Below are 26611 nucleotides of genomic sequence, written 5' to 3'. Positions count from 1 at the left end.
GTGGGTGCCAGTGTGTTCTGGGTGGTTACTAGGCAGTTGCTAAGGAGTTTTGGGTGGTTGCTAGGGTGTTTCTAGGCGGTTGCTAGGGTGTCCAGGGCGGTTGCTATGGTATATTTGATGGTTGCTATGGGGTTACTAGGTGGTTGGTAGTTGTCACAGATGGTTACTATGGAGTTTTTATAGAGTTCTTTAAATCTTTAGTAACATGTGCCTTTAGTATGGCACTGAATCTCAGCCATTCTCATTCCATCGCTTCAAATGTCCAGGCTAATGTCCAGCCCTGAGCTCTGTGTCCAGGCTAATGTCCAGCCCTGAGCTCTGTGTCCAGGCTAATGTCCAGCCCTGAGCTCTGTGTCCAGGCTAATGTCCAGCCCTGAGCTCTGTGTCCAGGCTAATGTCCAGCCCTGAGCTCTGTGTCCAGGCTAATGTCCAGCCCTGAGCTCTGTGTCCAGGCTAATGTCCAGCCCTGAGCTCTGTGTCCAGGCTAATGTCCAGCCCTGAGCTCTGTGTCCAGGCTAATCTCCAGCCCTGAGCTCTGTGTTCAGGCTAATGTCCAGCCCTGAGCTCTGTGTCCAGGCTAATGTCCAGCCCTTAGCTCTGTGTCCAGGCTAATGTCCAGCCCTTAGCTCTGTGTCCAGGCTAATGTCCAGCCCTTAGCTCTGTGTCCAGGCTTAATGTCCAGCCCTTAGCTCTGTGTCCAGGCTTAATGTCCAGCCCTGAGCTCTGTGTCCAGGCTAATGTCCAGCCCTTAGCTCTGTGTCCAGGCTAATGTCCAGCCCTTAGCTCTGTGTCCAGGCTAATGTCCAGCCCTTAGCTCTGTGTCCAGGCTACAGAGCAAAGAGGTGGGTTTTGATTGGTCCGTCCGTGTTCATTCAGAGTTTTGATTGGATATTGAATCTACTGGAGATAGAACCTTATAATCCCAACTCGGTTTATGTTTTGTGAGATGGAACCTTTTTATTTTATTAATAACTACTAACAAAATATATATTTTTTTTTTTACAAAAATAACACCACACAGGCATTAATAAACACCTAATGGATCAGATTATGACAAAAACTCAATTTCGACCAAAAGTGGAGATAGAACCGTATAATTATAAGCTCACGCAATGGCTCAGACTCATAACATCTCAATATTGTGTTTAATAGAATAATAAAAACAGGGTTAGAAAGACATGAACATTTTCTTTTTGGGGGAACGATATCCATCCTAATAATAAAAGAATGAAAATGAAGAATACAAATGAGCACTTAAGAATATATGAATAAAGTTAAACTCATCTATTCATCTGTGTCCAAAATCTAATAAGTTATGATCAGAAGTTTGGACACGGCTAATTCTTTACACGATCCACATATAAGTCATGAAATCTGAATAACACGCATGGCATTGTGGGAATGATGTAGTGATGAAAACGTTACACACATGAATATGTCTAATATTTGAGCTTGTTTGATTCCAGCTTTCCTCAATCTGGACATTCATCAACAAACACTATTGAGGGAGGAACAGTTCCTGTGATCAGCACTTCATGATGACTTTCATTCACTATCTAGTGGAGATGAGGAGGAGCTGACGGGGAACAGGGATCAGGTGAACGACTCACACACACTTCTGTGACCACATTTGTGATTAATACTTCATATTTGTGGCTGTTACACTTATTGTATTGTTTTTCCTTCTATTTCACTTGATCATGTAAATTCATTCACTGACGTCATTAATAATCATCACAGATAATCAGTGGTGTCGAGTTATCATTCCAACTATACCCCAAACCAACAAATGGAAAGAGTTTCTCATTAAAAGACTGACTGGTGTAAGAGTGGATATGAGACATGGACTCCACATCATAAAAGGAGACGAGACCCTTCTCATAATCCACAAACACACCGATCCTCTGTGGCTTCACTCTCAGAGACAGACGGACGAGTGGAGAATCACGAGCCGAATACTCCTCATATCTCCGACTCACAGTCCAGTATCCAACATCAGGCCTCAGATAGATCAAGCTCTTCCTGTTAACAGATTCTCTGGCCACTCCTAAATCCCACCAAGTTTGATCCTTCACCTGCACCTCAAAGTAAAAACTCCCTGAGGAGAATCCGTCCTTCCCGAGAACACCAAGATAATTATCAAACCTGTGTTTTCCTGCGTTCCGGCTGTTTCCATCTCTCACTTGTTTCCCATCATCAGACACGACGAGACGTGGATGAGCTGAATCAGCATCCAGAGTCACTTTCACTGCAGAAAATATAGAAATACTGCTTTACAGACGAGCATATGACAACATACAGACAATTATTCATTTTCATAAGAATCAGGGAAACTTTAGAACAAGATAATAAAAATAATACAAAATACTGCATTAATTGTAAACTTGCAAACTTTGAAGTTGACTTGAGAAAACCAAACTAATCTTTCTTTCTTTTTTATTCTAACTAATCTATCTTTCTACATAATCTTTCTTTCTTTTTCTTTCTTTTTTTAAAACTAATCTTTTTCTTTTTTCATTCTAACTATTTCTTCATTCTTTCTTTTTTCTTTCTAACTATTCTTTCTTTCTTCCTTTCTTTCTTTTCTCTCTCTCTCTCTCTCTCTCTCTCTCTCTCTCTCTCTCTCTCTCTCTCTCTCTCTAACTAATCTCTTTCTTTCTAACTAATCTCTTTCTTTCTAACTAATCTCTTTCTTTCTAACTATTCTTTCTTTCTTCCTTTCTTTCTATTTTCTCTCTCTCTCTCTCTCTCTCTCTCTCTCTCTCTCTCTCTCTCTCTCTCTCTCTCTCTCTCTCTCTCTCTTTCTAACTAATCTCTTTCTTTCTAACTAACCTCTTTCTTTCTAACTATTCTTTCTTTCTAACTATTCTTTCTTTCTAACTAATCTCTTTCTTTCTAACTATTCTTTCTTTCTTCCTTTCTTTCTAACTATTCTTTCTTTCTTTCATTCTTTCTTTTTTCTTTCTCACTATTCTTTCTTTCTCACTATTCTTTCTTTCTAACTATTCTTTCTTTCTAACTATTCTTTCTTCCTTTCTTTCTAACTATTCTTTCTTTCATCCTTTCTTTTTTCTTTCTTTCTCTCTTTCTTTCTAACTATTCTTTCTTTCTAACTATTCTTTCTTCCTTTCTTTCTAACTATTCTTTCTTTCTTTCATCCTTTCTTTTTCTTTCTTTCTCTCTTTCTTTCTAACTATTCTTTCTTTCTAACTATTCTTTCTTCCTTTCTTTCTAACTATTCTTTCTTTCTAACTATTCTTTCTTCCTTTCTTTCTAACTATTCTTTCTTTCTTTCTAACTATTCTTTCTTTCTAACTATTCGTTCTTTCTTTTATCCTAATCTTTCTTTCTTTTTTCTTTCTAACTAATCTATCTTTCTACATAATCTTTCTTTCTTTTTTCATTCTAACTATTCATTCTTTCTTTCTTTCTTTCTAACTAATCTTCTTTTCTTTCTCTCTTTCTCACTAATCTTTCCTTTTTTCTTTTTCTTTCTTTTTCTTTTATTTTTCTCTATCTTTTTTAAAACTAATCTTTCTTTCTTTTTTCTTTCTAACTATTCTTTCTTCCTCTCTCTCTCTCTCTCTCTCTCTCTCTCTCTCTCTCTCTCTCTCTCTCTCTCTCTCTCTCTCTCTCTCTCTCTCTCTCTCTCTCTTTATTTCTAACTAATCTTTCTTTCTTTTTTCTTTCTAACGAATATTTCTTTATTTCTAACTATTCTTTCATTCTTTCTTTTTTCATTCTTTCTTTGATCCTTATCTTTATTTTTTATTTCTTTCTAACTATTTTGTCTTCCTTTCTTTCTTTCTAACTATTCTTTCTTTCTTCCTTCCTTCCTTTCTTTCTTTCTTTCTTTCTAACTAATCTTTCTCTCTCTCTCTCTCTCTCTCTCTCTCTCTCTCTTTATTTCTAACTATTCTTTCTTTCTTTCTAACTATTCTTTCTTCCTTTCTTTCTTTCTAACTATTCTTTCTTCCTTCCTTTCTTTCTAACTATTCTTTCTTCCTTCCTTTCTTTCTTTCTTTCTTTCTTTCTTTCTTTCTTTCTTTCTTTCTTTCTTTCTTTCTTTCTTTCTTTCTTTCTTTCTAACTAATCTTTCTTTCTCTCTCTCTTTATTTCTAACTATTCTTTCTTTCTTTCTAACTATTCTTTCAGTTTTTTCTTTTTTCTTTCTAACTATTCTTTCTTTCTTTCATCCTAATCTTTCTTTGTTTATTGTTTCTTTGATCCTTATCTTTTTTTTATTTCTTTCTAAATATTCTTTCTTTCTTTCTAACTATTCTTTCTTTTTTCTTTCTAACTATTCTTTCTTTCTTTCTAACTATTCTTTCTTTCTTTCTAACTATTCTTTCTTTCTAACTAACTATTCTTTCTTCCTTTCTTTCTTTCTAACTATTCTTTCTTCCTTTCTTCCTTCCTTTCTTTCTTTCTTTCTTTCTTTCTTTCTTTCTAACTAATATTTCTCTCTCTCTCTCTCTCTTTCTTTCTAACTATTCTTTCTTTCTTTCTAACTATTCTTTCTTTTTTCTTTCTAACTATTCTTTCTTTCTTTCTAACTATTCTTTCTTTCTAACTAACTATTCTTTCTTCCTTTCTTTCTAACTATTCATTCTTTCTTTTATCCTAATCTTTCTTTTTTCATTCTAACTATTTCTTCATTCTTTCTTTTTTCTTTCTAACTATTCTTTCTTTCTTCCTTTCTTTCTTTTCTCTCTCTCTCTCTCTCTCTCTCTCTCTCTCTCTCTCTCTCTCTCTCTCTCTCTCTCTCTCTCTCTCTCTCTCTCTCTCTCTCTCTCTCTCTCTCTCTCTCTCTCTCTCTCTCTCTAACTAATCTCTTTCTTTCTAACTAATCTCTTTCTTTCTAACTAATCTCTTTCTTTCTAACTATTCTTTCTTTCTTCCTTTCTTTCTATTTTCTCTCTCTCTCTCTCTCTCTCTCTCTCTCTCTCTCTCTCTCTCTCTCTCTCTCTCTCTCTCTTTCTAACTAATCTCTTTCTTTCTTACTAATCTCTTTCTTTCTAACTATTCTTTCTTTCTAACTATTCTTTCTTTCTAACTAATCTCTTTCTTTCTAACTATTCTTTCTTTCTTCCTTTCTTTCTAACTATTCTTTCTTTCTTTCATTCTTTCTTTTTTCTTTCTCACTATTCTTTCTTTCTCACTATTCTTTCTTTCTAACTATTCTTTCTTTCTAACTATTCTTTCTTCCTTTCTTTCTAACTATTCTTTCTTTCATCCTTTCTTTTTTCTTTCTTTCTCTCTTTCTTTCTAACTATTCTTTCTTTCTAACTATTCTTTCTTCCTTTCTTTCTAACTATTCTTTCTTTCTTTCATCCTTTCTTTTTTCTTTCTTTCTCTCTTTCTTTCTAACTATTCTTTCTTTCTAACTATTCTTTCTTCCTTTCTTTCTAACTATTCTTTCTTTCTTTCATCCTTTCTTTTTTCTTTCTTTCTCTCTTTCTTTCTAACTATTCTTTCTTTCTAACTATTCTTTCTTCCTTTCTTTCTAACTATTCTTTCTTTCATCCTTTCTTTTTTCTTTCTTTCTCTCTTTCTTTCTAACTATTCTTTCTTTCTAACTATTCTTTCTTCCTTTCTTTCTAACTATTCTTTCTTTCTTTCTAACTATTCTTTCTTTCTAACTATTCGTTCTTTCTTTTATCCTAATCTTTCTTTCTTTTTTCTTTCTAACTAATCTATCTTTCTACATAATCTTTCTTTCTTTTTTCATTCTAACTATTCATTCTTTCTTTCTTTCTTTCTAACTAATCTTCTTTTCTTTCTCTCTTTCTCACTAATCTTTCCTTTTTTCTTTTTCTTTCTTTTTCTTTTATTTTTCTCTATCTTTTTTAAAACTAATCTTTCTTTCTTTTTTCTTTCTAACTATTCTTTCTTCCTCTCTCTCTCTCTCTCTCTCTCTCTCTCTCTCTCTCTCTCTCTCTCTCTCTCTCTCTCTCTCTCTCTCTCTCTCTTTATTTCTAACTAATCTTTCTTTCTTTTTTCTTTCTAACGAATATTTCTTTATTTCTAACTATTCTTTCATTCTTTCTTTTTTCATTCTTTCTTTGATCCTTATCTTTATTTTTTATTTCTTTCTAACTATTTTGTCTTCCTTTCTTTCTTTCTAACTATTCTTTCTTTCTTCCTTCCTTCCTTTCTTTCTTTCTTTCTTTCTAACTAATCTTTCTCTCTCTCTCTCTCTCTCTCTCTCTTTATTTCTAACTATTCTTTCTTTCTTTCTTTCTAACTATTCTTTCTTCCTTTCTTTCTTTCTAACTATTCTTTCTTCCTTCCTTTCTTTCTAACTATTCTTTCTTCCTTCCTTTCTTCCTTTCTTTCTTTCTTTCTTTCTTTCTTTCTAACTAATCTTTCTTTCTCTCTCTCTTTATTTCTAACTATTCTTTCTTTCTTTCTAACTATTCTTTCAGTTTTTTCTTTTTTCTTTCTAACTATTCTTTCTTTCTTTCATCCTAATCTTTCTTTGTTTATTGTTTCTTTGATCCTTATCTTTTTTTTATTTCTTTCTCAATATTCTTTCTTTCTTTCTAACTATTCTTTCTTTTTTCTTTCTAACTATTCTTTCTTTCTTTCTAACTATTCTTTCTTTCTTTCTAACTATTCTTTCTTTCTAACTAACTATTCTTTCTTCCTTTCTTTCTTTCTAACTATTCTTTCTTCCTTTCTTCCTTCCTTTCTTTCTTTCTTTCTTTCTTTCTAACTAATATTTCTCTCTCTCTCTCTCTCTCTCTTTCTTTCTAACTATTCTTTCTTTCTTTCTAACTATTCTTTCTTTTTTCTTTCTAACTATTCTTTCTTTCTTTCTAACTATTCTTTCTTTCTAACTAACTATTCTTTCTTCCTTTCTTTCTAACTATTCATTCTTTCTTTTATCCTAATCTTTCTTTTTTCTTTCTTTCTAACTAATCTCTTTCTTTCTAACTATTCTTTCTTTCTTTCTAACTATTCTTTCTTCCTAACTAACTATTCTTTCTTCATTTCTTTCAAACTATTCATTCTTTCTTTTATCCTAATCTTTCTTTTTTCTTTCTTTCTAACTAATCTCTTTCTTTCTAACTATTCTTTCTTTCTTCCTTTCTTTCTTTCTTACTTCCTTTCTTTCTAACTAATCTCTTTCTAACTATTCTTTCTTTCTTCCTTTCTTTATTTCTAACTATTCTTTCTTTCTTTCATCCTTTCTTTTTCTTTATTTCTCTCTCTTTCTTTCTAACTATTCTATCTTTCTTTCTTTCTTTCTTTCTTTCTTTCTTTCTTTCTTTCTTTCTTTCTTTCTTTCTTTCTTTCTTTCTTTCTTTCTTTCTAACTATTCATTATTTTTCATCCTAATCTTTCTTTTTTCTTTCTTTCTAACTATTCTTTCTATCTTCCTTTCTTTCTTTCTAACTAATATCTTTCTTTCTAACTATTCTTTCTTTCTTCCTTTCTTTCTTTCTTTCTTTCTTTCTAACTAACTATTCATTCTTTCTTTTTTCTTTCTAACTATTCTTTCTTTCTTTCATCCTTTCTTTTTTCTTTCTTTCTGTCTTTCTCTCTCTCTTTCTTTCTAACTATTCTTTCTTTCTTTCTAACTATTCTATCTTCCTTTCATTCTAACTATTCTTTCTTTCATTATTTCTTTCTAACTATTCTTTTTTTCTAATTATTCTTTATTTATTTCTAACAGCTGCTTCAAGCATAACAAACACCTGCAAGATATTAGTTTTGACCGTAATCCACACAGCAGAACTGAATGTGGATGTGAGGACTATGATCTGCACACTCGTCGGCTTTGGTTTAAAGCATTATTGTAATGTGTGAACACGCTGGCAATGCCAGTTGCTTGTTATTTTTACGTTTTAGTCAAATAGTTAACAGTGTGTCTGATGCATTAACCGTTCAATCACCATTTTGAGTTCTTTGCACGCACATGTTTAACGTGTGACACGATGCAGTGCATGTTTAATGATGTTAATAAGGTTCCGGACGCAGCAGTAGTTTATGTATTTCTCTTGTGTGTGTTTGAGCGACACATTTGTGAGGAACCGCAAAAATTTCCACACTTTTGCTCTTTCCACTTCGTTAATGGCAGACCCACGGATGATCCTCCCTTTAATATTTGGCCACTTCTTTACGATAGAAATGTTACAGTCACTGTAATTTCTGGAACAATAACATGTGGACATCAAAACACGCAAACTAATGAGGGTTTAAACTTTTGTTTTGAAGTCACCATGAATGAACAGTTTGCCAATTTAGAAACACATTGATGTATTCTCCTGTTGGCGTAGGTTAGAGGATTTACGTTACAAATCTGGTGAAATGGCGTTCATGAACGTCATAAGTAACCCAAACTCACAGCATATGCAGAGATGGCATTTGTTAAACAAGCTGCTAAAACGCACATATATAACACACAATAATGGAATATGTTCACATAAGATATCAGGCCACTTCTTCATTTCATCCCCCACTGTGTTATACACCGCGGGAGTGATAAATATGAACCATCATGTTTAACAGTGTTTTGTACGTGCTCACACGACATGGCTTTACCTACGGCTAGTGAAACGGAGATCTTACACACTAGAAGGAAGTGCGTCATCGTATTTACTTCTGCGTTGCAAAATAAGGTGAATAGGGTCTCCTGATGCAGAGATACAGGTCTTGTTAAATCAGGGGCGTCCTCGGTCCAGCAGATTCTGTTTAGCTTTAACGTTCCTCAACACGCTGGCCTGAAAGTTTGTATGTCTAAGACCTTGATTATCTGTTTCAGGTGTGTTTATTTGGGGCTGGAGCTGAACTCCGCAGGACTGGACACCCCTGTGCTAAACGGTTGCTAGGGTACTCTGTTTGGTTGCTAGGTAGTGGCTTGGCAGTTGCCAGTGACGATGAAACTCCAACGACTGCGTGTCAGAATGAATGATATAAACCAAGCGCAATCCCTTTATGACATTCAGATTTGAAGATATCTCTCTTTGGGTTTGGGTTGCTAGGGTTCTTGACCATGGTTGTTATGGCAGGGCTAGGAAGTGTTGAAGGTGATTCGTGATTGGCTGTTTGCTGCCCACCCTCATGTTTCTATATCACACTTCTATCCCAAGATATACCATTTGATCTCTTTGAATGGAAGTCTATGGAACTTGTTGCTAGGGTGCTCTGAATAGTTGCTAGGGATCCAGTTATGTGCAATACAAAATTCGGTTACACTTTATTTTAAGATGTCATTGTTACAGTGCATTATACCAAAAACTCAAAAACAATACATACATTTATAAATGTTTGACATGATAATGAATTTGGGAAATTAAAATAAATACTAAATACTTAGATTTTACTCACCTGTGTGTGTTCTTAAATGTGGGAGAGCTAAGTATGAAACAGAAAGTATGGAGTTATAATGGGTTCATAACAGAATTCATATTTAGATCAATAATGAGATCAATCATTTTAATCACTGCTTGAAGAGCAACAAAATCCAAGAAAACTTTACACAGTTTATACTGCATATCCTATAATAAAATATAATGAATTACAGACATATATAAATACACAGTGTATGAATTCATTGTTTTGCAAAATAATTCAAAAGTAATTAATAGTTTAATAAAGGCATATAAACAAATTCACCTTTTGGTAGAATAATCTTCTGACTGTGTAAAAGTTGATCACGTTCTAAAGAAAATTCAGAAATAGACGATAAAATAACATTACAGATCTTCTGTACAGCAGAATCAAACTTGTTGCATTATTTTCCTGTTATCACTGTAAAGCTGCTTTGAAACAATCTGTATAATATACAGCGCTATACAAATAAAGGTGACTTGACATTGAAATTACAAACAAGTTACAATCATTAGTTGTGTTTATAGTGTGTGTTAACATCACACAAGTACATCTGTGACTGAATAAATTATACATAATATATATAATATAACCATTTATAGGAACCAAGACACAAAACTAAATGAATACAAACAGTCTGTTAAGTAGATATTTCATGGCTGAAATCAGACTTTAAATGAACAATTAATCAATAACTTAATAAAGAGGATTTACCATGTTGTATTGTGCTCTTCTCATCCTGTAGTTGATCGTGTGCTGAAGAAAATTCAGGATAAAGACAAGAGAAAACATAATTCAGACAACATTAGCATTAATAACATATCATTTCTGATTGAAGAACAAAAACTACAAATTACAGGAGATATACAAGTATGTGAATACATAATCTCTGTTAATTAAATATTCTGTGGATAAAAAAAAGACAACATTTATACTGAATTAAACGATTCAATAAAGACAGATTTACCATGTTGTATTGTGCTCTTCTCATCCTGTAGTTGATCGTGTGCTGAAGAAAATTCAGGATAAAGACAAGAGAAAACATAATTCAGACAACATTAGCATTGATAACATATCATTTCTGATTGAAGAACAAAAACTACAAATTACAGGAGATATACAAGTATGTGAATACATAATCTCTGTTAATTAAATATTCTGTGGATAAAAAAAAGACAACATTTATACTGAATTAAACGATTCAATAAAGACAGATTTACCATGTTGTATTTTCCTGTGCTTATCCTGTAGTTGATCGTGTGCTGAAGAAAATTCAGGATAAAGACAAGAGAAAACATAATTCAGACAACATTAGCATTGATAACATATCATTTCTGATTGAAGAACAAAAACTACAAATTACAGGAGATATACAAGTATGTGAATACATAATCTCTGTTAATTAAATATTCTGTGCATAAAAAAAAGACAACATTTATACTGAATTAAACGATTCAATAAAGACAGATTTACCATGTTGTATTTTCCTGTGCTCATCCTGTAGTTGATCGTGTGCTGAAGAAAATTCAGAATAAAGACAAGAGAAAACAGCATTAATATACTATACTGTAGCTTATATAAATACATCTCCTTCCATAGTGTTTGGGGCAAAGACATTTTCCTCAGTACTTCACATCAGGGAACATGATGCGTGAGAGCCAATACCTGTCTTACAAGCACTGCACTGTCAACAGTCAACACTTTACTTAACTTTTTGGGTTATCTTTTTACATGGACCAGTTAAGCTGTATATACTTATCAACTTGAAAATTTTAGTTATTTGATCTCAGCAGAGGAGGATGAAACTAGCCTGACAAGCCAGACCCACATCAAGATGTTGGGAACACACCATTGGCACGGCTCAATCCGAGGGGCGGGATAAACGGTTGTCTTTCAAATTTCCACTGAACGCAATAGGATAACGCTACAACCAACCAGAGCAACGAAGAAGGTGACGTAGTCAGAGCGAAGGACTTCAGTGCCGTTGTTGTGCCGAATTTCGACCCCCGCCAAATTATTACCATTGGTAGGTTTAGGATTAGTTGTGGGGGAGGGGTTAGGATTAGGGGCGGGGTTGGGATTAGGCAATCAGGTACTGACTTCAACGAGGGGGGTAATAATTTGGCAGGGGGTCGAAATTCGGCACAACACCGTTCTTTGATCTTTTCTCAAAGAAAAGCTGAACTCCAAGTCTTCCGGAGTCGCGGCAAAAGCCGATTTGAAAGACCGTTGTTTGACCCAAAATGGCAAAAATGACATGATTGTAACAGCGCGCGCCTCCGCATCCACTAGACACCATTTACTACACACAATAGGCTTTTTTCTCTGATTTTGAAAACTCTTCGCGATCGACTTAAAATGCTTCCAAAATCGACTTGTCGACCGCGATCGACGGATTGGTGATTCCTGTAACATACTGTTTTACGGTCAAGAGTACTAATCAGCTGTCTCACGAACGTAACCAGCTCATTTTTCCCAACATAGCAAAGCCATAACACAGCGAGGGAGAAGAACTAAGTTACATGAAACAATCCAACTACATATTTTACACCACTGACAAGGGAAAAGTCACTACTCACGGTGTCTATGGCTAGCTTCTAGCTTTCTGCTGCTTCTCTTTCAAGGTAGTGACGAAACGCGCTCTGTAGCGCTGTTTGTTCGCGTTCGGCTACGGTAGAAACATGACGTCACAATATGTCGACCTTCATAGAAGGGGGTGCCCGCGGTTATGTAGATATAAATGTCTCAATAAACCGTAATGTTTTTATTACCTTAGAATAAGTAAGTTCTTTATACACCACCGAAAACATAGTTATGTTAATAGATACTCAAAATGTTTACACATTGCACCTTTAAGATCATCTGCCCCAGTAGCATATTTCATATCAATAGTTAAAGCTGCTGTAGGTAACTTTTGAAAAAATGTATTTGCTAAGACTGTCATTATGTCCTGACAGTAGAATATGAGACAAATAATCTGTGTAAAAATCAAGCTCCTCTGGCTCCTCCTAGTGGTCCTATTGCCATTTGCAAGAAACACACGCACCCGGTCAGAAACAACCAATCAGAGCCAGGAGGAATGTCTTAGCAGTGTCAATCACGCTCGTTTACGCGCTGATCACACCCCTCTCTTGCACAGCGCGAGCCGTCGTTCAAACTCAAGATTGCCGGCGTGCCGCAGCTGTGCTTATGACGGAGAAACAACCTAAACGGCCAATTCTCGAGTGACACCTGCTCATAAAACAAAGAGGTAAAAGGAAAAAGACTGGTGACGATAAATAAGCGAAAAAGAAAGAATTACACAGAGCCCATTGACTCGGTGTCAAAACTCTAGCCGCATAACATGTAGATAAAATGTCACGCACTCTGCTAAGCAACAATTGAAACCTGCTAACTCACTGGCTTGTCATGTTGCTGAAATAATGTACTAGCACACCTTATCTAGCATTATATATCGCTAGAATAATTACTTACATACTGTAACGTTAGTTACCGTTATATTAACGTTATCTTACTAGCTATTTATAACTTATAGAAAGAGTGCAACGTTATAAAGTTACATGTAGGCTACTGCAAAATACATAATGATTTGAGGACCAAGTTTGTAGTCAAAGTATGGGCAGGCCGTAGTCAATGTAAGGCATATTGTTGACGTTTAGTCCCTATTAGTGAATGTGCCATATAACTTTTTATCCGCCGTCATCGGTGGCCCTGTTTACTAGCCTGCGCGTTCACGACGGGCTCCGCTGTGGAGGACGAGCTGTGGAGGGAGGGCTGTAGTGCAGCAGAGAGCAAGGGGGTGGGACCTGTAAGTTGTGCTTTTTCAAATTTTCAAGCTAAGTCAACGTTTTTCTCAAAACTCCCTACTGGGGCTTTAAAAGAGCTTTAAGAACTTCCTCAGAGGTAACCCACTGAAATGAGAAAGAGGAGTTCACAACTTCATCCAGAGCTATTTCTCTTAGGTGCTACTAGCTTCACAATCAGTCCTTTCTGGGAGCACCACATCATTACAATTTTCACCCTCAAACAAATTACCAGCTGTAAACAAATGTTGATTGAACGCGTCACAAATTTCAATTTTGTCATTTACAGTTTTAGAATGAAATATAATCAGAGAGGAATGGCAACTTCGTTTTAGGTATTTTATGGCTTTCCAGAATTTAGTCGGATCACCTTGACTGTTGTTTAAATGTCAGCCAGTCCCCACCCAGTCCAGTATGTCTGGTTTTAGACCAGGCTTTATTTCTTAACGGAAATAATTCTGAAAGTTTTGTAGTGAACCATGGGTTTATCTATGGTATATTTATCCGCCACTAAATTAAAAATACTTGTAAATGTTTTAAAAGCCAATTCCACATCTGAAATATTAAAAACACTTGGTACATCAGAACAATAAAGATCATGCGATAAACTCCAACAACAGAGACAAACACATTACGAAAGATTTCTACATTAATAACAAGAAGCTCATATTGTTTAGGAACAGAGATACTAAAAGATTGTGTGGCCTTAAAATCCTTATGTACAGTACATACAGACGCCTCAACCCTCAACCCGCCTCAATCACATCTAAAGACATTATAATCATTAATTACAATAACATCATCACCATCAGAGGATTTGAGCCAAGTTTCAGAGCACACTAAAATGTCAGGTTTGGAAATTAGTCTGTCAAGTTTAGGGATAATGCTTTGAACGTTAATGTGCATTAACCCAAGCCCTTGTCTTGTTTTTAAGTCAGAGGGACAATATGATATTTGCAAAGGAGCTAGATTACAAGTGCTTACATTGATAACTAGGTTAATAGATTATTATGCCTAACATAACTAGAAAACCCAACAGTATCTGTAGATCTATGAAAAAAGCACTTTGAAATTACAGTAGGGATTACTTGCCCAGGATTAGAGGTGTTAGCAATTGTATACCACATCTAACCATTAGTGTAAAATTAATGAATAGATAATATTGTCAATATCCACCTTTGATTTAGATGTCCTAGCAATGTCCCTTCATCCGATAGTGTTCAAAAGGAAGTCAATATGAGAAGACAGTAGGTGTGCCCCTTTTTCATTTTGGATGACACCTATCAAGACTAAAAAGTTCATATTTTCCCCAAAAAGAATCAAAATTATCAACAAAGGGAAATCCATTATCTAGTGTGCTAGTTATGTGAGCATGTTAACTTTTTTTTTTTTTTTTAAGTAAAGTGAACCAAATTAAACAAAAACAAGAAACATCCATTTAACTCTAATCTCTTTCAGATAACTGCTAACAACAGCATGAGCTAATATACAGTCATGGTCAGAATTAATGGCACCCCTGGTAAATATGACCAAAACTGGCTGTAAAAAATAAATCTGCATTGTTTATCCTTTTGATTTTTCATTAAAAAAAACAGCAAAATTCTAACCTTTCATTGAAGTAAAAGAATTGAAAGTGGGGGGAAATTACATTATGAAATAAATGTTTTTCTCCAAAACACGTTGGCCACAATTATTGGCACCCCTACATTTTTTTTACCAGTAAAATATCTCTGAAGTATATTCCCATTAATATTTACCTTTTTTAGCACACCAGGGTGACTAGGAACATGAAATTGTCCAGCCATGACTTCGTGTTTCACAGGAGTTTGAATTTGAGGAAACACAAATGCCAAATCCCCTTAATCATCCATCACAATGAGTAAAACCAAAGAATATAGTTCTGATGTCCATTAAAAAATTGTTGACCATTACAAAATAGAAAGTGGCTGTAAGAAAATAGCTAAAGAATTGAAAATCCCCATTTTGACCATCAGGGCAATAATTAAGAAGTTCAAATCAACTAAAGATGTTAGGAATCTGCCAGGAAGAGGACGTGTGTCTATATTGCCTTAATGGACGGTGAGGAGGAAAGTTTGAGTGGCCAAAGACTCTTCAAGGATCACAGATGGAGAATTGCAGAGATTAGTTGAGTCTTGGGGGTCAGAAAGCCACAAAAAAATCAAACAACCCCTACATCAAGACATGTTGTTTGGGAGGGTTTCAAGAAGAATCCTCCTCGCTCGTCCAAAAGCAAACTCCAGCATATTCAGTTGTCAGACACGACTGGATCTTCTGGGACCTGATTCTATGGTCAGATGAAACTTTAAAAAAAGCTTTTTGGCAGCAAACCCACCAGATGTGTTTGGTGCAAACAAGGATAACAAGTACCCCATGCCTACGGTTAAATATACTACTGGATCTTTAATGTTGTGGGCCTATTTTTCTGCTGGAGGTCCTGGACTTCTTGTTCAGATACATGGCATCGTGGATTCTATCAAATATCAACAGATAAAAAATTAAAACCTGACGCCTTCTGCTAGAAATCTTATAACGGTCCGTGGTTGGATCTTCCATCAGGACAACCATCCAAAACAAACATCAAAATCAACACAAAAATTTGTTACGAAGCACAAAATGGAGCTTCTGCCATGACCGTCCCAGTTCCCTGACCTGATGAGTGCAGAACTGAAGAGAAGAAGCACAAACATGGATCTGGGAATCTGCAGGATCTGGAGAGATTCTGTATGGAGGAATGGTCTCTGATCTCAGGTCAGTTGTTCTCCAAACTCATCAGGCATTATAGGAGAAGACTCAGAGCTGGTATCTTGTCAAAAGGAGATTGCAAAAAGTATTTAATAAAAGGGTGCCAATAATTGTGGCCAACGTGTTTTGGAGAAAAACATTTATTTCATAATGTGATTTCCCCCCCACTTTCAATTCTTTTACTTCAATGAAAGGTTAGAATTTTGCCAATTTTTTTAATGAAAGATCAAAAGGATAAACAATGCAGATTTATTTTTTACAGCCCGTTTTGATCATATTTACCAGGGGTGCCATCAATTCTGACCATGACTGTAATTAGCCAACAGCTTTTCACTGCATCAGCAACTACAGTTACTGGTTTTAAATAAAGCAACATGCAGAATATCATCAGTGTTTCATGATCTTCTGCAGGACTGAAGCACAGGCTCTACTCTTCAGCACAATGACCCACAAAACTCAGACAACAGAAACCCTTTCAATCCCCACAGAACATTAATGAGTTAATGAGAGAATTAAGTGCTGTTAACAAGCAGAATCACTGAAGGAAAGAGAAACAACAAGAACAGAAAAAGAGAAGAGACAAGCAGAAACACAAGAACTAATACTGACTTCCAGCCATTACACATCATTACATTTATTACTATCCAGTTTTACTGTATTTCTGTTTTACGTCAGAAGCTATTATTGAGAAAAAGCAGAGGTTTAAATATTTATGTTTAATTTAAATTTTTTTAGTTCAGCTCATGACCCTTGACTTTTTAACATAATTTTTTTCTCCAGCTGCTTTAACTGTGTTTAAAAAACATTTATGGCAGAAAAGAGAGGAAATGTGATCAGTGAATGCTGATAGTTATTTGTTGTGATAAAAACTATCCCCAGGCTGCCATACTTATTTACATAAAAAATATAAAATTACAAGAAAACAAGAACTTTGGATGAGTCTCTTGATCTTATCCAGTGTTCAATCCTTTATCAAAAGTGTTACATTATTAACACTTAAACTTTACATTACTACCACTGTGAAACTACAGCAAGAGATCCAACAGCAATCAGTTATAATGAAGGATTTTAAAAACACATCATGAACAAAAACAGAGTTATAACATCACTTAGACTTAGACATCAATGACATCAAAAATTAGCCCATGAATCTCAACAATGGTGACAGTAAAAAGTAAAATAATACTCTGAACATCACAAAACAGGGTACAAAAAAAGTCAACAAAAACATTAGCAAAAAAACAAGCAAACACAGAAAATGGTAAGACTATATAATTTATCAGCTGTATAATATATTCATGCTGCAATGCATGCTGGGAGTTTTGTACTATGCTGGCACCCAGCATGCATTGCGACATGAAACCTTTGATTGTCACCATTGTTGAGATTCATGTGCAGATTGTTGATGTCTGTGTGTAAGTTATGCATTATATGTTCATAAATAAAAATTAGTAAAAAATTATCCCCAGTCTGTCTTATTTATTTACATAAAACATAAAATAGCAAGAAAACAAGAACCTTACCTCTTTTATTATGAGCAAACACAGTGATCAGTATTCCAGCAATCACAACGAGCACAACAAAAACTGACATCAGGATGACTGACGTCCTCCAAGAAATAAACCTATTATCTGCAAAACAAATTGTGTAAATCAAACATATTTTTACAGGTGTTTACATAATGTTCAGTTCTGAATGGCTCACACACATTTGTATCAATAATGTTGATACAAAACTCTATTCTAAACCTAATGCTGCTATTGCTTTTAGCGTTACATTGCTTTTAGCTTTACATAATAAGCGGATAATCATTAATGTTTTTACTGCATCAAAAATATCATGTGAAACATAACTGACAAGTACAGTAACAGAAGTGTCAGTACTCACTTGTGGTGTTGATCAGTGTCTCCAGCATGTGATGTCTCAGTTTGACTCTGCAGTGAATCTTGCCACTGTGATAAACAATGACGGCCTGTTTGACACTGAATCTGTCTGTGTTTCTGTGTGTCTCTGTAGTTTCTGAACTCAAACTGACTCCTTCACTGTCCAGCCACTCAAGATCAGGTTCAGGATACCAACCTTCAGATTCACACTGTAGATGAAGCCCTCCTGAGCGATCAAACCCATCTACAGTGATCACTGGAGGACGTCCCACAGCTGCAGATCAACAAGAACATGATGTTGTTATTCTGGCTTTTTTTAGTTAGTTTGTTCTGTGAAAAGATCATGCTAGTTCTCACTGGTTTCCTCACCTTCAACTCTGACATCAACAGTGGCGTCATCAGACCAGGATTTAGACTGAATAAAACACTTATAAACTCCTTCATCAGAGACTCGGACTGTTGAGAGTTTGAGTGATGCGTTTCCTCTTTGTAGTTCTTGATGGATCAGTTTTGTTCTTCCTCTGTAGGACTGAATTTGCTCTGTGTTTCTGTCTTCATGATCATCATAGAGATGCACTGAGTCTTTCTGATCAAGTCTGAACCACTCCACTCTCATGTCCACAACACTGATGCTGGGTTTGACTGAACAGGGCAGAATCACATCTTCACCAGCGACAGCAAATACAGGATCTGCTGGTCCCACTACTTCAAACTGCTCTGTTACAAGAGAAAGAGCAGATCTGAACTACACATCCTAAAGGTTTTTACCCTAATGTTGTTCCAGACGAACATTACTGTGCAATAAATAAATATAAAGTTTTGTTCACAATGATGAATAAATTACCTGATCTTGAATCTGTAATTCCACTAACAAGCAGGAGAGTCAAACAAATGAACTTCATCTCTGAGACACAGATGCTAAAAAGAAAATATGAAAAAAGAGAAAACATTACAGAAAACTGTCAGCATTCATGCATTTTGCCGTAGAATAACACTTACACTTAACCTTCTGTCCAAAAGCGAGATACACATTTACAATCACTTTCTGTTCAAAGAAAACCGGTTAAACGGGTCAAGACAAAACAGGATACAAATACACAATGTGTATCTACATGTAGTACAAATAAATACATATAGACACATGTTGAAGGTCGTTGAATCAGGATTTCATTTTCAAAAATGCAAACATATATATAATTTTGATTCAAAAACCTTTAATTTATTTACAAGATTAAGTATTACATGCATTAAACCTGTTGAACTCAAACATGGTCATCGAGTCACACTCGTTCCAGACTTCAGGTAAATGTGTGTCCGATTCTTCCATGACTTACCTTCAACTCAACATTCACTGTGTTCTCAAGACTGTCTTAATAAATTGTGTCCATATGAAAGTTTAGTACGATCGTAAGGAGATCCTTCCTGGTTTATTTCTCTTGTAACGCCTGAACAGACACAGTCCCTCCCATAATTCAGGCTGATAAACCTGCTGCAGTTTCTTCTGTCACAGACTGACACTCCTCACTTTATTCTGATGTGAAATATAGCAGACATGTTACATGGAATTAAACGAAAATGCAAACACAAATGTGGATGATGAAACATGCATCCACAAATATAGGGAGAACTGTGACCCCACTACTGACAATATACCAGAAACACATTTCAAAAGACAGTTTACATTTATAAAAATATCATATAACATTTCATGTAAATTTAAAAATAAAATAAGTTTAGATAATAAAAAAAAAAGTATCACAAAGTTTTAGACATTTATCAAAATGAATCAATCTAAAGTCATTAGTTTACGAATCGTCACAGAAGTTTAGTGTATTTATTGCACTGGTTTTGCTGGTCTTTCTTCCTCATCACATAAAAAGAAAATTAGAGGTGAACTCAAGTAATTTAATTCTCATTGAAAAAGTTTTGTTTAAAATCATGTACTCCCACATTGACTCAAATCAGTGGACTAATAATAAAAAAAAAAAATCATGACCGACTAAACAGAGCATTTCTACAATGGTTGTTGCATGATGTCACTGACGATGAATTCATGCCATTAGGCGTCATTTACTAGCCTGACTACGTCAGACTTCGTACTTCCGCTCAATTTCATTTCGCTTCTGTACTCAGTCTGAGACAGCGGCCTATCTATCCGTTTTCCTCCGGCCTGAAAACAACCGGCCAATCAACGAACAGCGGGCTGAAAGCCGTGACGTAGTCGCTAAGCGCTGATTTTAAGATTAGGTCAGAGAAATGATGGGGAGCCAAGATGGCAGCGGTGTGAATAGTCACGTTAGTTAAGCGTCCAAATAGTTTGAGGAGTTTAAAGTTAACAAGACAAGATGAGATGTAATTTTTGAGTAATGATTAGTGTGTGATTATTTCTATCGATTATTTTTAGCAATTCTTTATTTTTTGACTTGTTGAAATGGGCAAAAAAAGGAAGAATCAGTCCCTTCAAGAAAGCGCTATATTAGCTGGACACCTCCTGGAAGAAGAGAGCTGGAGTCGGCCGACCTGGAGATTGTTAATATTGAGACAGAAGTCGGTGCCTTTGAAGAGGTTTTTGCAAGGCCTGTTTCCTCTACTCCATCCAAGAATATGTCGAATGCAAAAGGCAAGAACGATGTTTCTTTATCTACAATCCTTGACGCGATCCAGAAGCTAACTACTAAAGTGGGTGAAACGCACGGCAAGGTTGCCGTTTCTTGCGAAAAACTCGACAAACTGTCTGAAAAGGTCTCTCAAATTAGTGAAGAAGTCATGAGGCACGATGTCAAGATCGTTCAACTTGAAAAGGAGAATAAGAATCTGCGAGCTGAAAACGTATGTCTAAAAGAAAACCTGGATGAAATGCAGCGGTACTCGCGTAGATGGAATCTCAAACTGCAAGGGGTCCCTGAACGCGATGGCGAAGATGCGAGAAGCGTGACGATCGACATAATGATCCCTAGTATCCAAAACAAATTGTATGATGTAATCGATGTTGTACACCGTCTAGGACCAAGGAGATCCGACGGAGCACACCGAAATATCATCATGCGTTTTACCATGCGAACCTACAGAGACATGGTATGGCGGGCAGCAAAAGACTCTCGCTTTCTAAAGGATAATAAGTTTCGCATCAAAGAGGCGTTGATCAAGCAGGATGTGGATGCTAGAGCCAAATTATGGCCGCTTGTCAAGAAGGCTCGTGAGGATGGAAAGGTTGTTTCATGGAAGGGACCCCATGCTTTTGTTGCTGGGAAAAGGCTTGAAATTAACCCCTGAGATACAACTTCGAGGTGTAACAGCGTTCAAGTTTAATTCCCGAGAGGTGAACTGATTTCTCTAATTCACAGTCTACATTCATGAAGCACCTGCAATCGAACTTGACTCTTGATTTGCACATGGACACTCGATATTTGCGGTCTGCCTTCAGGGAGCAACGTTAACGTTGGTTGTATTCTGTTGTGGTTCCTACAGCATCGTAAGTTTTGTCCTCCCTTACAGTTGCACTTTTGCCTAAGACTCAATATATATGTTAACTTTAACTACCTCCGTGTTAGCTCACGTTTACAGCGGTAAGCAAAACCTTCTGTGTTCTTCTTGTTATTGTTCTGGGTTTCATTCTTATTATCCAAACAATATTCCAAGAAATTTTTTTCTTGTCTTTTTTTTATACTCTTTTCTTTTTCTTTGTGTAAATGCAAGACGTGGAATTTAATTCTTTGAGTATTATTTCATTAAACACTCGTGGCTTGAGAGATCTCACTAAAAGAAAGGCTCTATTCTTATACTGTAGAACAAATGCTGACTTAATACTCTTACAAGAAACTCATTCCTGTGAGAATGATGCTCGTTTTTGGAAATCACAATAAGGTATACTTTAGTCATGGCTCTAATCATTCTGCTGGTGTTCTCATTTTGATCAACAAGTTTAATGGAGATATTGTGGAGTCCTTGGTTTCTACGGAAGGAAGATGGGTTTATCTTGTCACTAAACTTGATAATTCTACTTTTATAATATGTAATATTTATGGCCACAATTTAAGTTCTGCCAACAAGAGTCTTATTTTGTCATTACAGGGTAAAATTGAAGCTTTAAAAAAGAAATATCAACAGGCATTTATTATTATTGCTGGAGATTTTAATGTTGTTTTAGATAATTCAGCTGACAGATTTCCTGCTAAAATGGGCCTCAGTAATAACATTATTTGTAACTTGTGTGACCATCTCCATATTGCAGATGCATGGCGCTACTATCATCCAGATGTTAAGGAATTTACATGGAGTAATAAGTTGCTAACTTCTAAATCTAGAATAGATTTTTTTCTGATTTCTCAACAGATACTGCAGTATGTGTTTGATGTTAGTCACCATTATGCTCCATTCTCGGACCACTTAGTAATTAAGCTGAATTTGCAAACAAAACAAAGGAAGAATACCTTGCGTGGTTACTGGAAGATGAACAATACTCTGCTGAAAGATAAAAAATTTAATGATCAGATCAAGGGATTAGTTAAACAAATTTTTTTTTTTAAATGAGCTTGAGTCACATGATGCTAATTGGGAATTTTTTTTAATTTAAAGCTCGATCACTAGCTATTAATAGAGCTAAGGCCCTTAAAGTGATTAATGCTGATAAAGAAGCTAACTTGTTAAGCAGCATTAATAACTTAATCAAAAAAGAGAATCTCTCTGTTACAGAAATTAGTCAGTTAAAAACCATGCAATTAGAATTAGACCAGATATACACTCACCGGCCACTTTATTAGGTACCCCATGCTAGTAATGGGTTGGACCCCCTTTTGCCTTCAGAACTGCCTCAATTCTTCGTGGCATAGATTCAACAAGGTGCTGGAAGCATTCCTCAGGGAGTTTGGTCCATATTGACATGATGGCATCACACAGTTGCCGCAGATTTGTCGGCTGCACATCCATGATGCGAATCTCCCGTTCCACCACATCCCAAAGATGCTCTATTGGGTTGAGATCTGGTGACTGTGGAGGCCATTTTAGTACAGTGAACTCATTGTCATGTTCAAGAAACCAATTTGAAATGATTAGAGCTTTGTGACATGGTGGAAGTAGCCATCAGAGGATGGGTACATGGTGGCCATAAAGGGATGGACATGGTCAGAAACAATGCTCAGGTAGGCCGTGGCATTTAAACGATGCCCAATTGGCACTAAGGGGCCTAAAGTGTGCCAGGAAAACATCCCCCACACCATTACACCACCACCACCAGCCTGCACAGTGGTAACAAGGCATGATGGTTCCATGTTCTCATTCTGTTTACGCCAAATTCTGACTCTAACATCTGAATGTCTCAACAGAAATCGAGACTCATCAGACCAGGCAACATTTTTCCAGTCTTCAACTGTTCAATTTTGGTGAGCTCTTGCAAATTGTAGCCTCTTTTTCCTATTTGTAGTGGAGATGAGTGGTACCCGGTGGAGTCTTCTGCTGTTGTAGCCCATCCGCCTCAAGGTTGTGCGTGTTGTGGCTTCACAAATGCTTTGCTGCATACCTCGGTTGTAACGAGTGGTTATTTCAGTCACTGTTGCCCTTCTATCAGCTCGAACCAGTCTGGCCATTCTCCTCTGACCTCTGGCATCAACAAGGCATTTCCGCCCACAGAACTGCCGCTCACTGGATGTTTTTTCTTTTTCGGACCATTCTCTGTAAACCCTAGAGATGGTTGTGCGTGAAAATCCCAGTAGATTAGCAGTTTCTGAAATACTCAGACCAGCCCTTCTGGCACCAACAATCATGCCACGTTCAAAGTCACTCAAATCACCTTTCTTCCCCATACTGATGCTCGGTTTGAACTGCAGGAGATTGTCTTGACCATGTCTACATGCCTAAATGCACGTAGTTGCCGCCATGTGATTGGCTGCTTAGAAATTAAGTGTTAACGAGCAGTTGGACAGGTGTACCTAATAAAGTGGCCGGTGAGTGTATATTAAAATAGTTAAAGGTGCCTTCGTCAGGTCTAGGGCGAGATGGATTGAGGAGGGAGAGAAAAATACAAGCTATTTATTTTCACTTGAGAAAAGGAATTTTAAAAGGAAAAGCATTTCTGCTTTGCAAATTAAAAATTCTGTTTCAAAACACCCGGAAGAAATAGAGAATTTTGTCACAAATTTTTATAGAAACTTATACTCCTCTGATTTTCAAGCAAACCAAAGTGATTCATACCTACATCAAATTAAGAACTATATACCGCAAATTAGTGATGAATTTAAGTTATTATGTGAGGCTCCTGTGTCATTAAATGAAATTAGGGATGCAATGAAATCGATGAAAAAAGGGAAGTCGCCTGGTTGCGATGGCCTCACTTTAGAATTCTTTATGCACTTCTGGGAAATTTTAGAGCAACCCTTTTTATCAATGCTTCAAGAATGTATTAAATCAGGAACGATGATTCCCACTATGAAACAAGGAGTGATATCTCTTATTCCCAAACCGGACAAAGATGTAACTTTAATTGATAATTGGCGTCCTATTACACTTTTAAATTTTGATTATAAATTATTTGCTTCTATATTTGCCAAGAGATTAAAACAACATTTACATCATATCATTAATGAAAAGCAGACCGGCTTTATGAAGGGACGTCATATTAGCTGTAATACTCGTCTTGTTCTGGATCTTATTGATTACAAAGAAGAAATTGAGTCTGATGCAATCATCTTATTCCTTGACTTTTACAAGGCTTTCGACACTGTAGAGCACCAGTTCCTTATAAGCTCTTTAAGGGCCTTTGGATTCCCATCCAGTTTTATTAATATTGTCCAAATGTTGTACAAAGATATTGATAGCTGTTTAATTTTAAATTCACGAACATCACCAAGGTTTCCTATTCTTCGCGGAATAAGACAGGGTTGCCCTTTAAGCCCATTGTTATTTTTGGTGGTTGTAGAAACATTATCCATTGATATTTTGCGTAATGATAATTGTGTTGGTCTTAGTGTCTTTAACAGAGAGATTCGTATTTCACAATAAGCAGATGATACTACTTTATTCTTAAAAGATAAAATGCAAGTTTCTCCAGTATTAACTACAATTAATGCCTTCTCTAATGCTTCTGGACTCAAACTTAATTTATCCAAGTGTGAAATTATTTGCTTATTTGACAATGTAGAATCTGAAATTGAAAATATACCAGTTAAAAATGAACTGAAATATTTGGGGATTCATATAACGAAAAATTTAATTAGTAGACAGTTTCTGAATTTTTCTTCACGTCTGTCCAAAACTAAATTTATTTTTAATAGTTGGCAACAAAGAGATCTGTCAATTTTAGGCAGAGTCTTTTTATCCAAAGCAGAGGGATTATCCAGGTTTGTGTACCCTTCCCTGTCTTTAGCTGTAGATAATCACACCTCCAAAAATATTGATAAAATTTTTCTTGATTTTGTTTGGAACAATAAATCTCACAAATTGAAGAAATATATTTTAGCAAACAAAAGAAGTGAGGGCGGTCTTGAAGTCCTGGGGCTCGTTCTTCGTACGTCGCTAACTCAGTTAGCTGGATTTGATTGTTGACGATTTGGCATGATCTTGGATCGTTTGGTTCTTCGAAGCTCATCCTAGACTTGCTGTCATAGCAACAGGTGCGCCAGCTTGAACCTGCTCGTGAGCAGGCTTATTTCATGTTAACAGGATTAGATCGCGGCTTTATAAGCGGAGGTGAAACGAGAAGTCTTTTAACGCAGTGCGATAGTGTACTTTTTGAGAGATATAATTTTTCTCATGACTCGTGAGGATGTCATTTACATCAATTATTTCTGGAAACGCACATTAATTGTTCGACTCGTCGGAGTCGGCCTTTAATAACAGCACAAACTGTGTGCATTGTCCTGATATTATTTGCGAGTGGCTCTTTCCTTTAAACTATTGGAGATGCGGAGGACTTGATAAGTGCTGTCTGATCGTGTCATTCACAAAGTTTACCCTGGCGCTCAAGCAGTTTTTAGGGTGTTTTTTTTGTGGCATTTCCAAGCCAGTATAGACCCAAGGTTGTAGGCTATAGCAGGGTTTTTTTTTTTGCCAACGCAGGTATTATAATTTTTAATGAAGATCATGCAATCATGAACATGCCGATTAATATGACACAGATATGTCCCTCAGGCTTCACTAATGTGATTGGTCAATAGACTGCACACATGTTCCCATCAAGGCCTCTATGAAGGGGATTTTGTGAACAGAAAGGGGGATCACAATGTAAATGTGCAGCCAAGTTACTATTACAATTCTTAATATTCAAGATTAGTAATATTATATCAAATTAAAAAAAAAGGCAGTTGACAGACTAAAATCTCTAGATGGTGTGTGACTGTTATCACAAATGTGGAAGCACAGAGATTCACATTTATGCACATTACTTGAACATGGTATCAATATCAAGCTCACTGTATTAGGCTACATACACAGTTACAATGCAGCTCTAGCCAGGACAAGGTCACACAATGAAATGAACTTTGGCCAACTAAAGGGAAGATTTCAGTGTCTGAAAAGCCTGAGGGTTGCACTTGACAGGGCCTGTGACATTACATGTGCCATTTACACAACATTTCCACCATCAGCAAAAATATAAAACATTTCATTAAATGTTTAATAAAAGACTAGACAAATATGCTTAGTTCTTTGATTTTTTATTTAAATTGTCAAGCCCCCCCCCCCCCCCCCCCCCCCCATTTTCTAGGGGCAGGGGGGCTTGGGTTAAACCTGTCAACACAAGCCTTATGCAACAAAAAATAAAAGGAAAAGTATACACTGCCCACCTTTGTATAACTGCTTTGTGCAGACTCTTCTGTGGTATTTTATCCCAAA

General features: G+C 36.0%; 1 protein-coding gene and 1 long non-coding RNA gene across 2 annotated transcripts; both read right to left on the bottom strand.

The window, feature by feature from the left end:
* Positions 1-1126: 1126 nt before the first annotated feature.
* On the bottom strand, positions 1127-19250 carry LOC130095103 (butyrophilin subfamily 1 member A1-like). Its single transcript, XM_056261759.1, has 9 exons — positions 19123-19250; positions 18788-18829; positions 18633-18706; positions 18158-18505; positions 17793-18062; positions 17429-17536; positions 10275-10348; positions 10054-10078; positions 1127-2248 (listed from the first exon to the last, which is right to left on the bottom strand). Exons 3-9 carry the CDS (start codon positions 18688-18690, stop codon positions 1725-1727), a joined length of 1407 nt encoding a protein of 468 aa, XP_056117734.1. The 5' UTR covers positions 18691-18706; positions 18788-18829; positions 19123-19250; the 3' UTR covers positions 1127-1724.
* On the bottom strand, positions 2160-10191 carry LOC130095077 (uncharacterized). The gene is made up of 4 exons (XR_008808038.1): positions 10054-10191; positions 9625-9669; positions 9337-9363; positions 2160-2248 (listed from the first exon to the last, which is right to left on the bottom strand). It is a non-coding gene; the product is annotated as an uncharacterized LOC130095077 (long non-coding RNA).
* Positions 19251-26611: the final 7361 nt, after the last annotated feature.

Source organism: Rhinichthys klamathensis, unplaced genomic scaffold (assembly GCF_029890125.1).
Source record: "Rhinichthys klamathensis goyatoka isolate OS25496 unplaced genomic scaffold, OSU_Roscu_1.1 h1tg000185l_1, whole genome shotgun sequence".
NCBI classification, from domain to species: domain Eukaryota; kingdom Metazoa; phylum Chordata; class Actinopteri; order Cypriniformes; family Leuciscidae; genus Rhinichthys; species Rhinichthys klamathensis.
The sequence above is the reverse complement of the archived record's forward strand: the minus strand, read 5'-3'. Positions and strand labels throughout refer to the sequence as shown.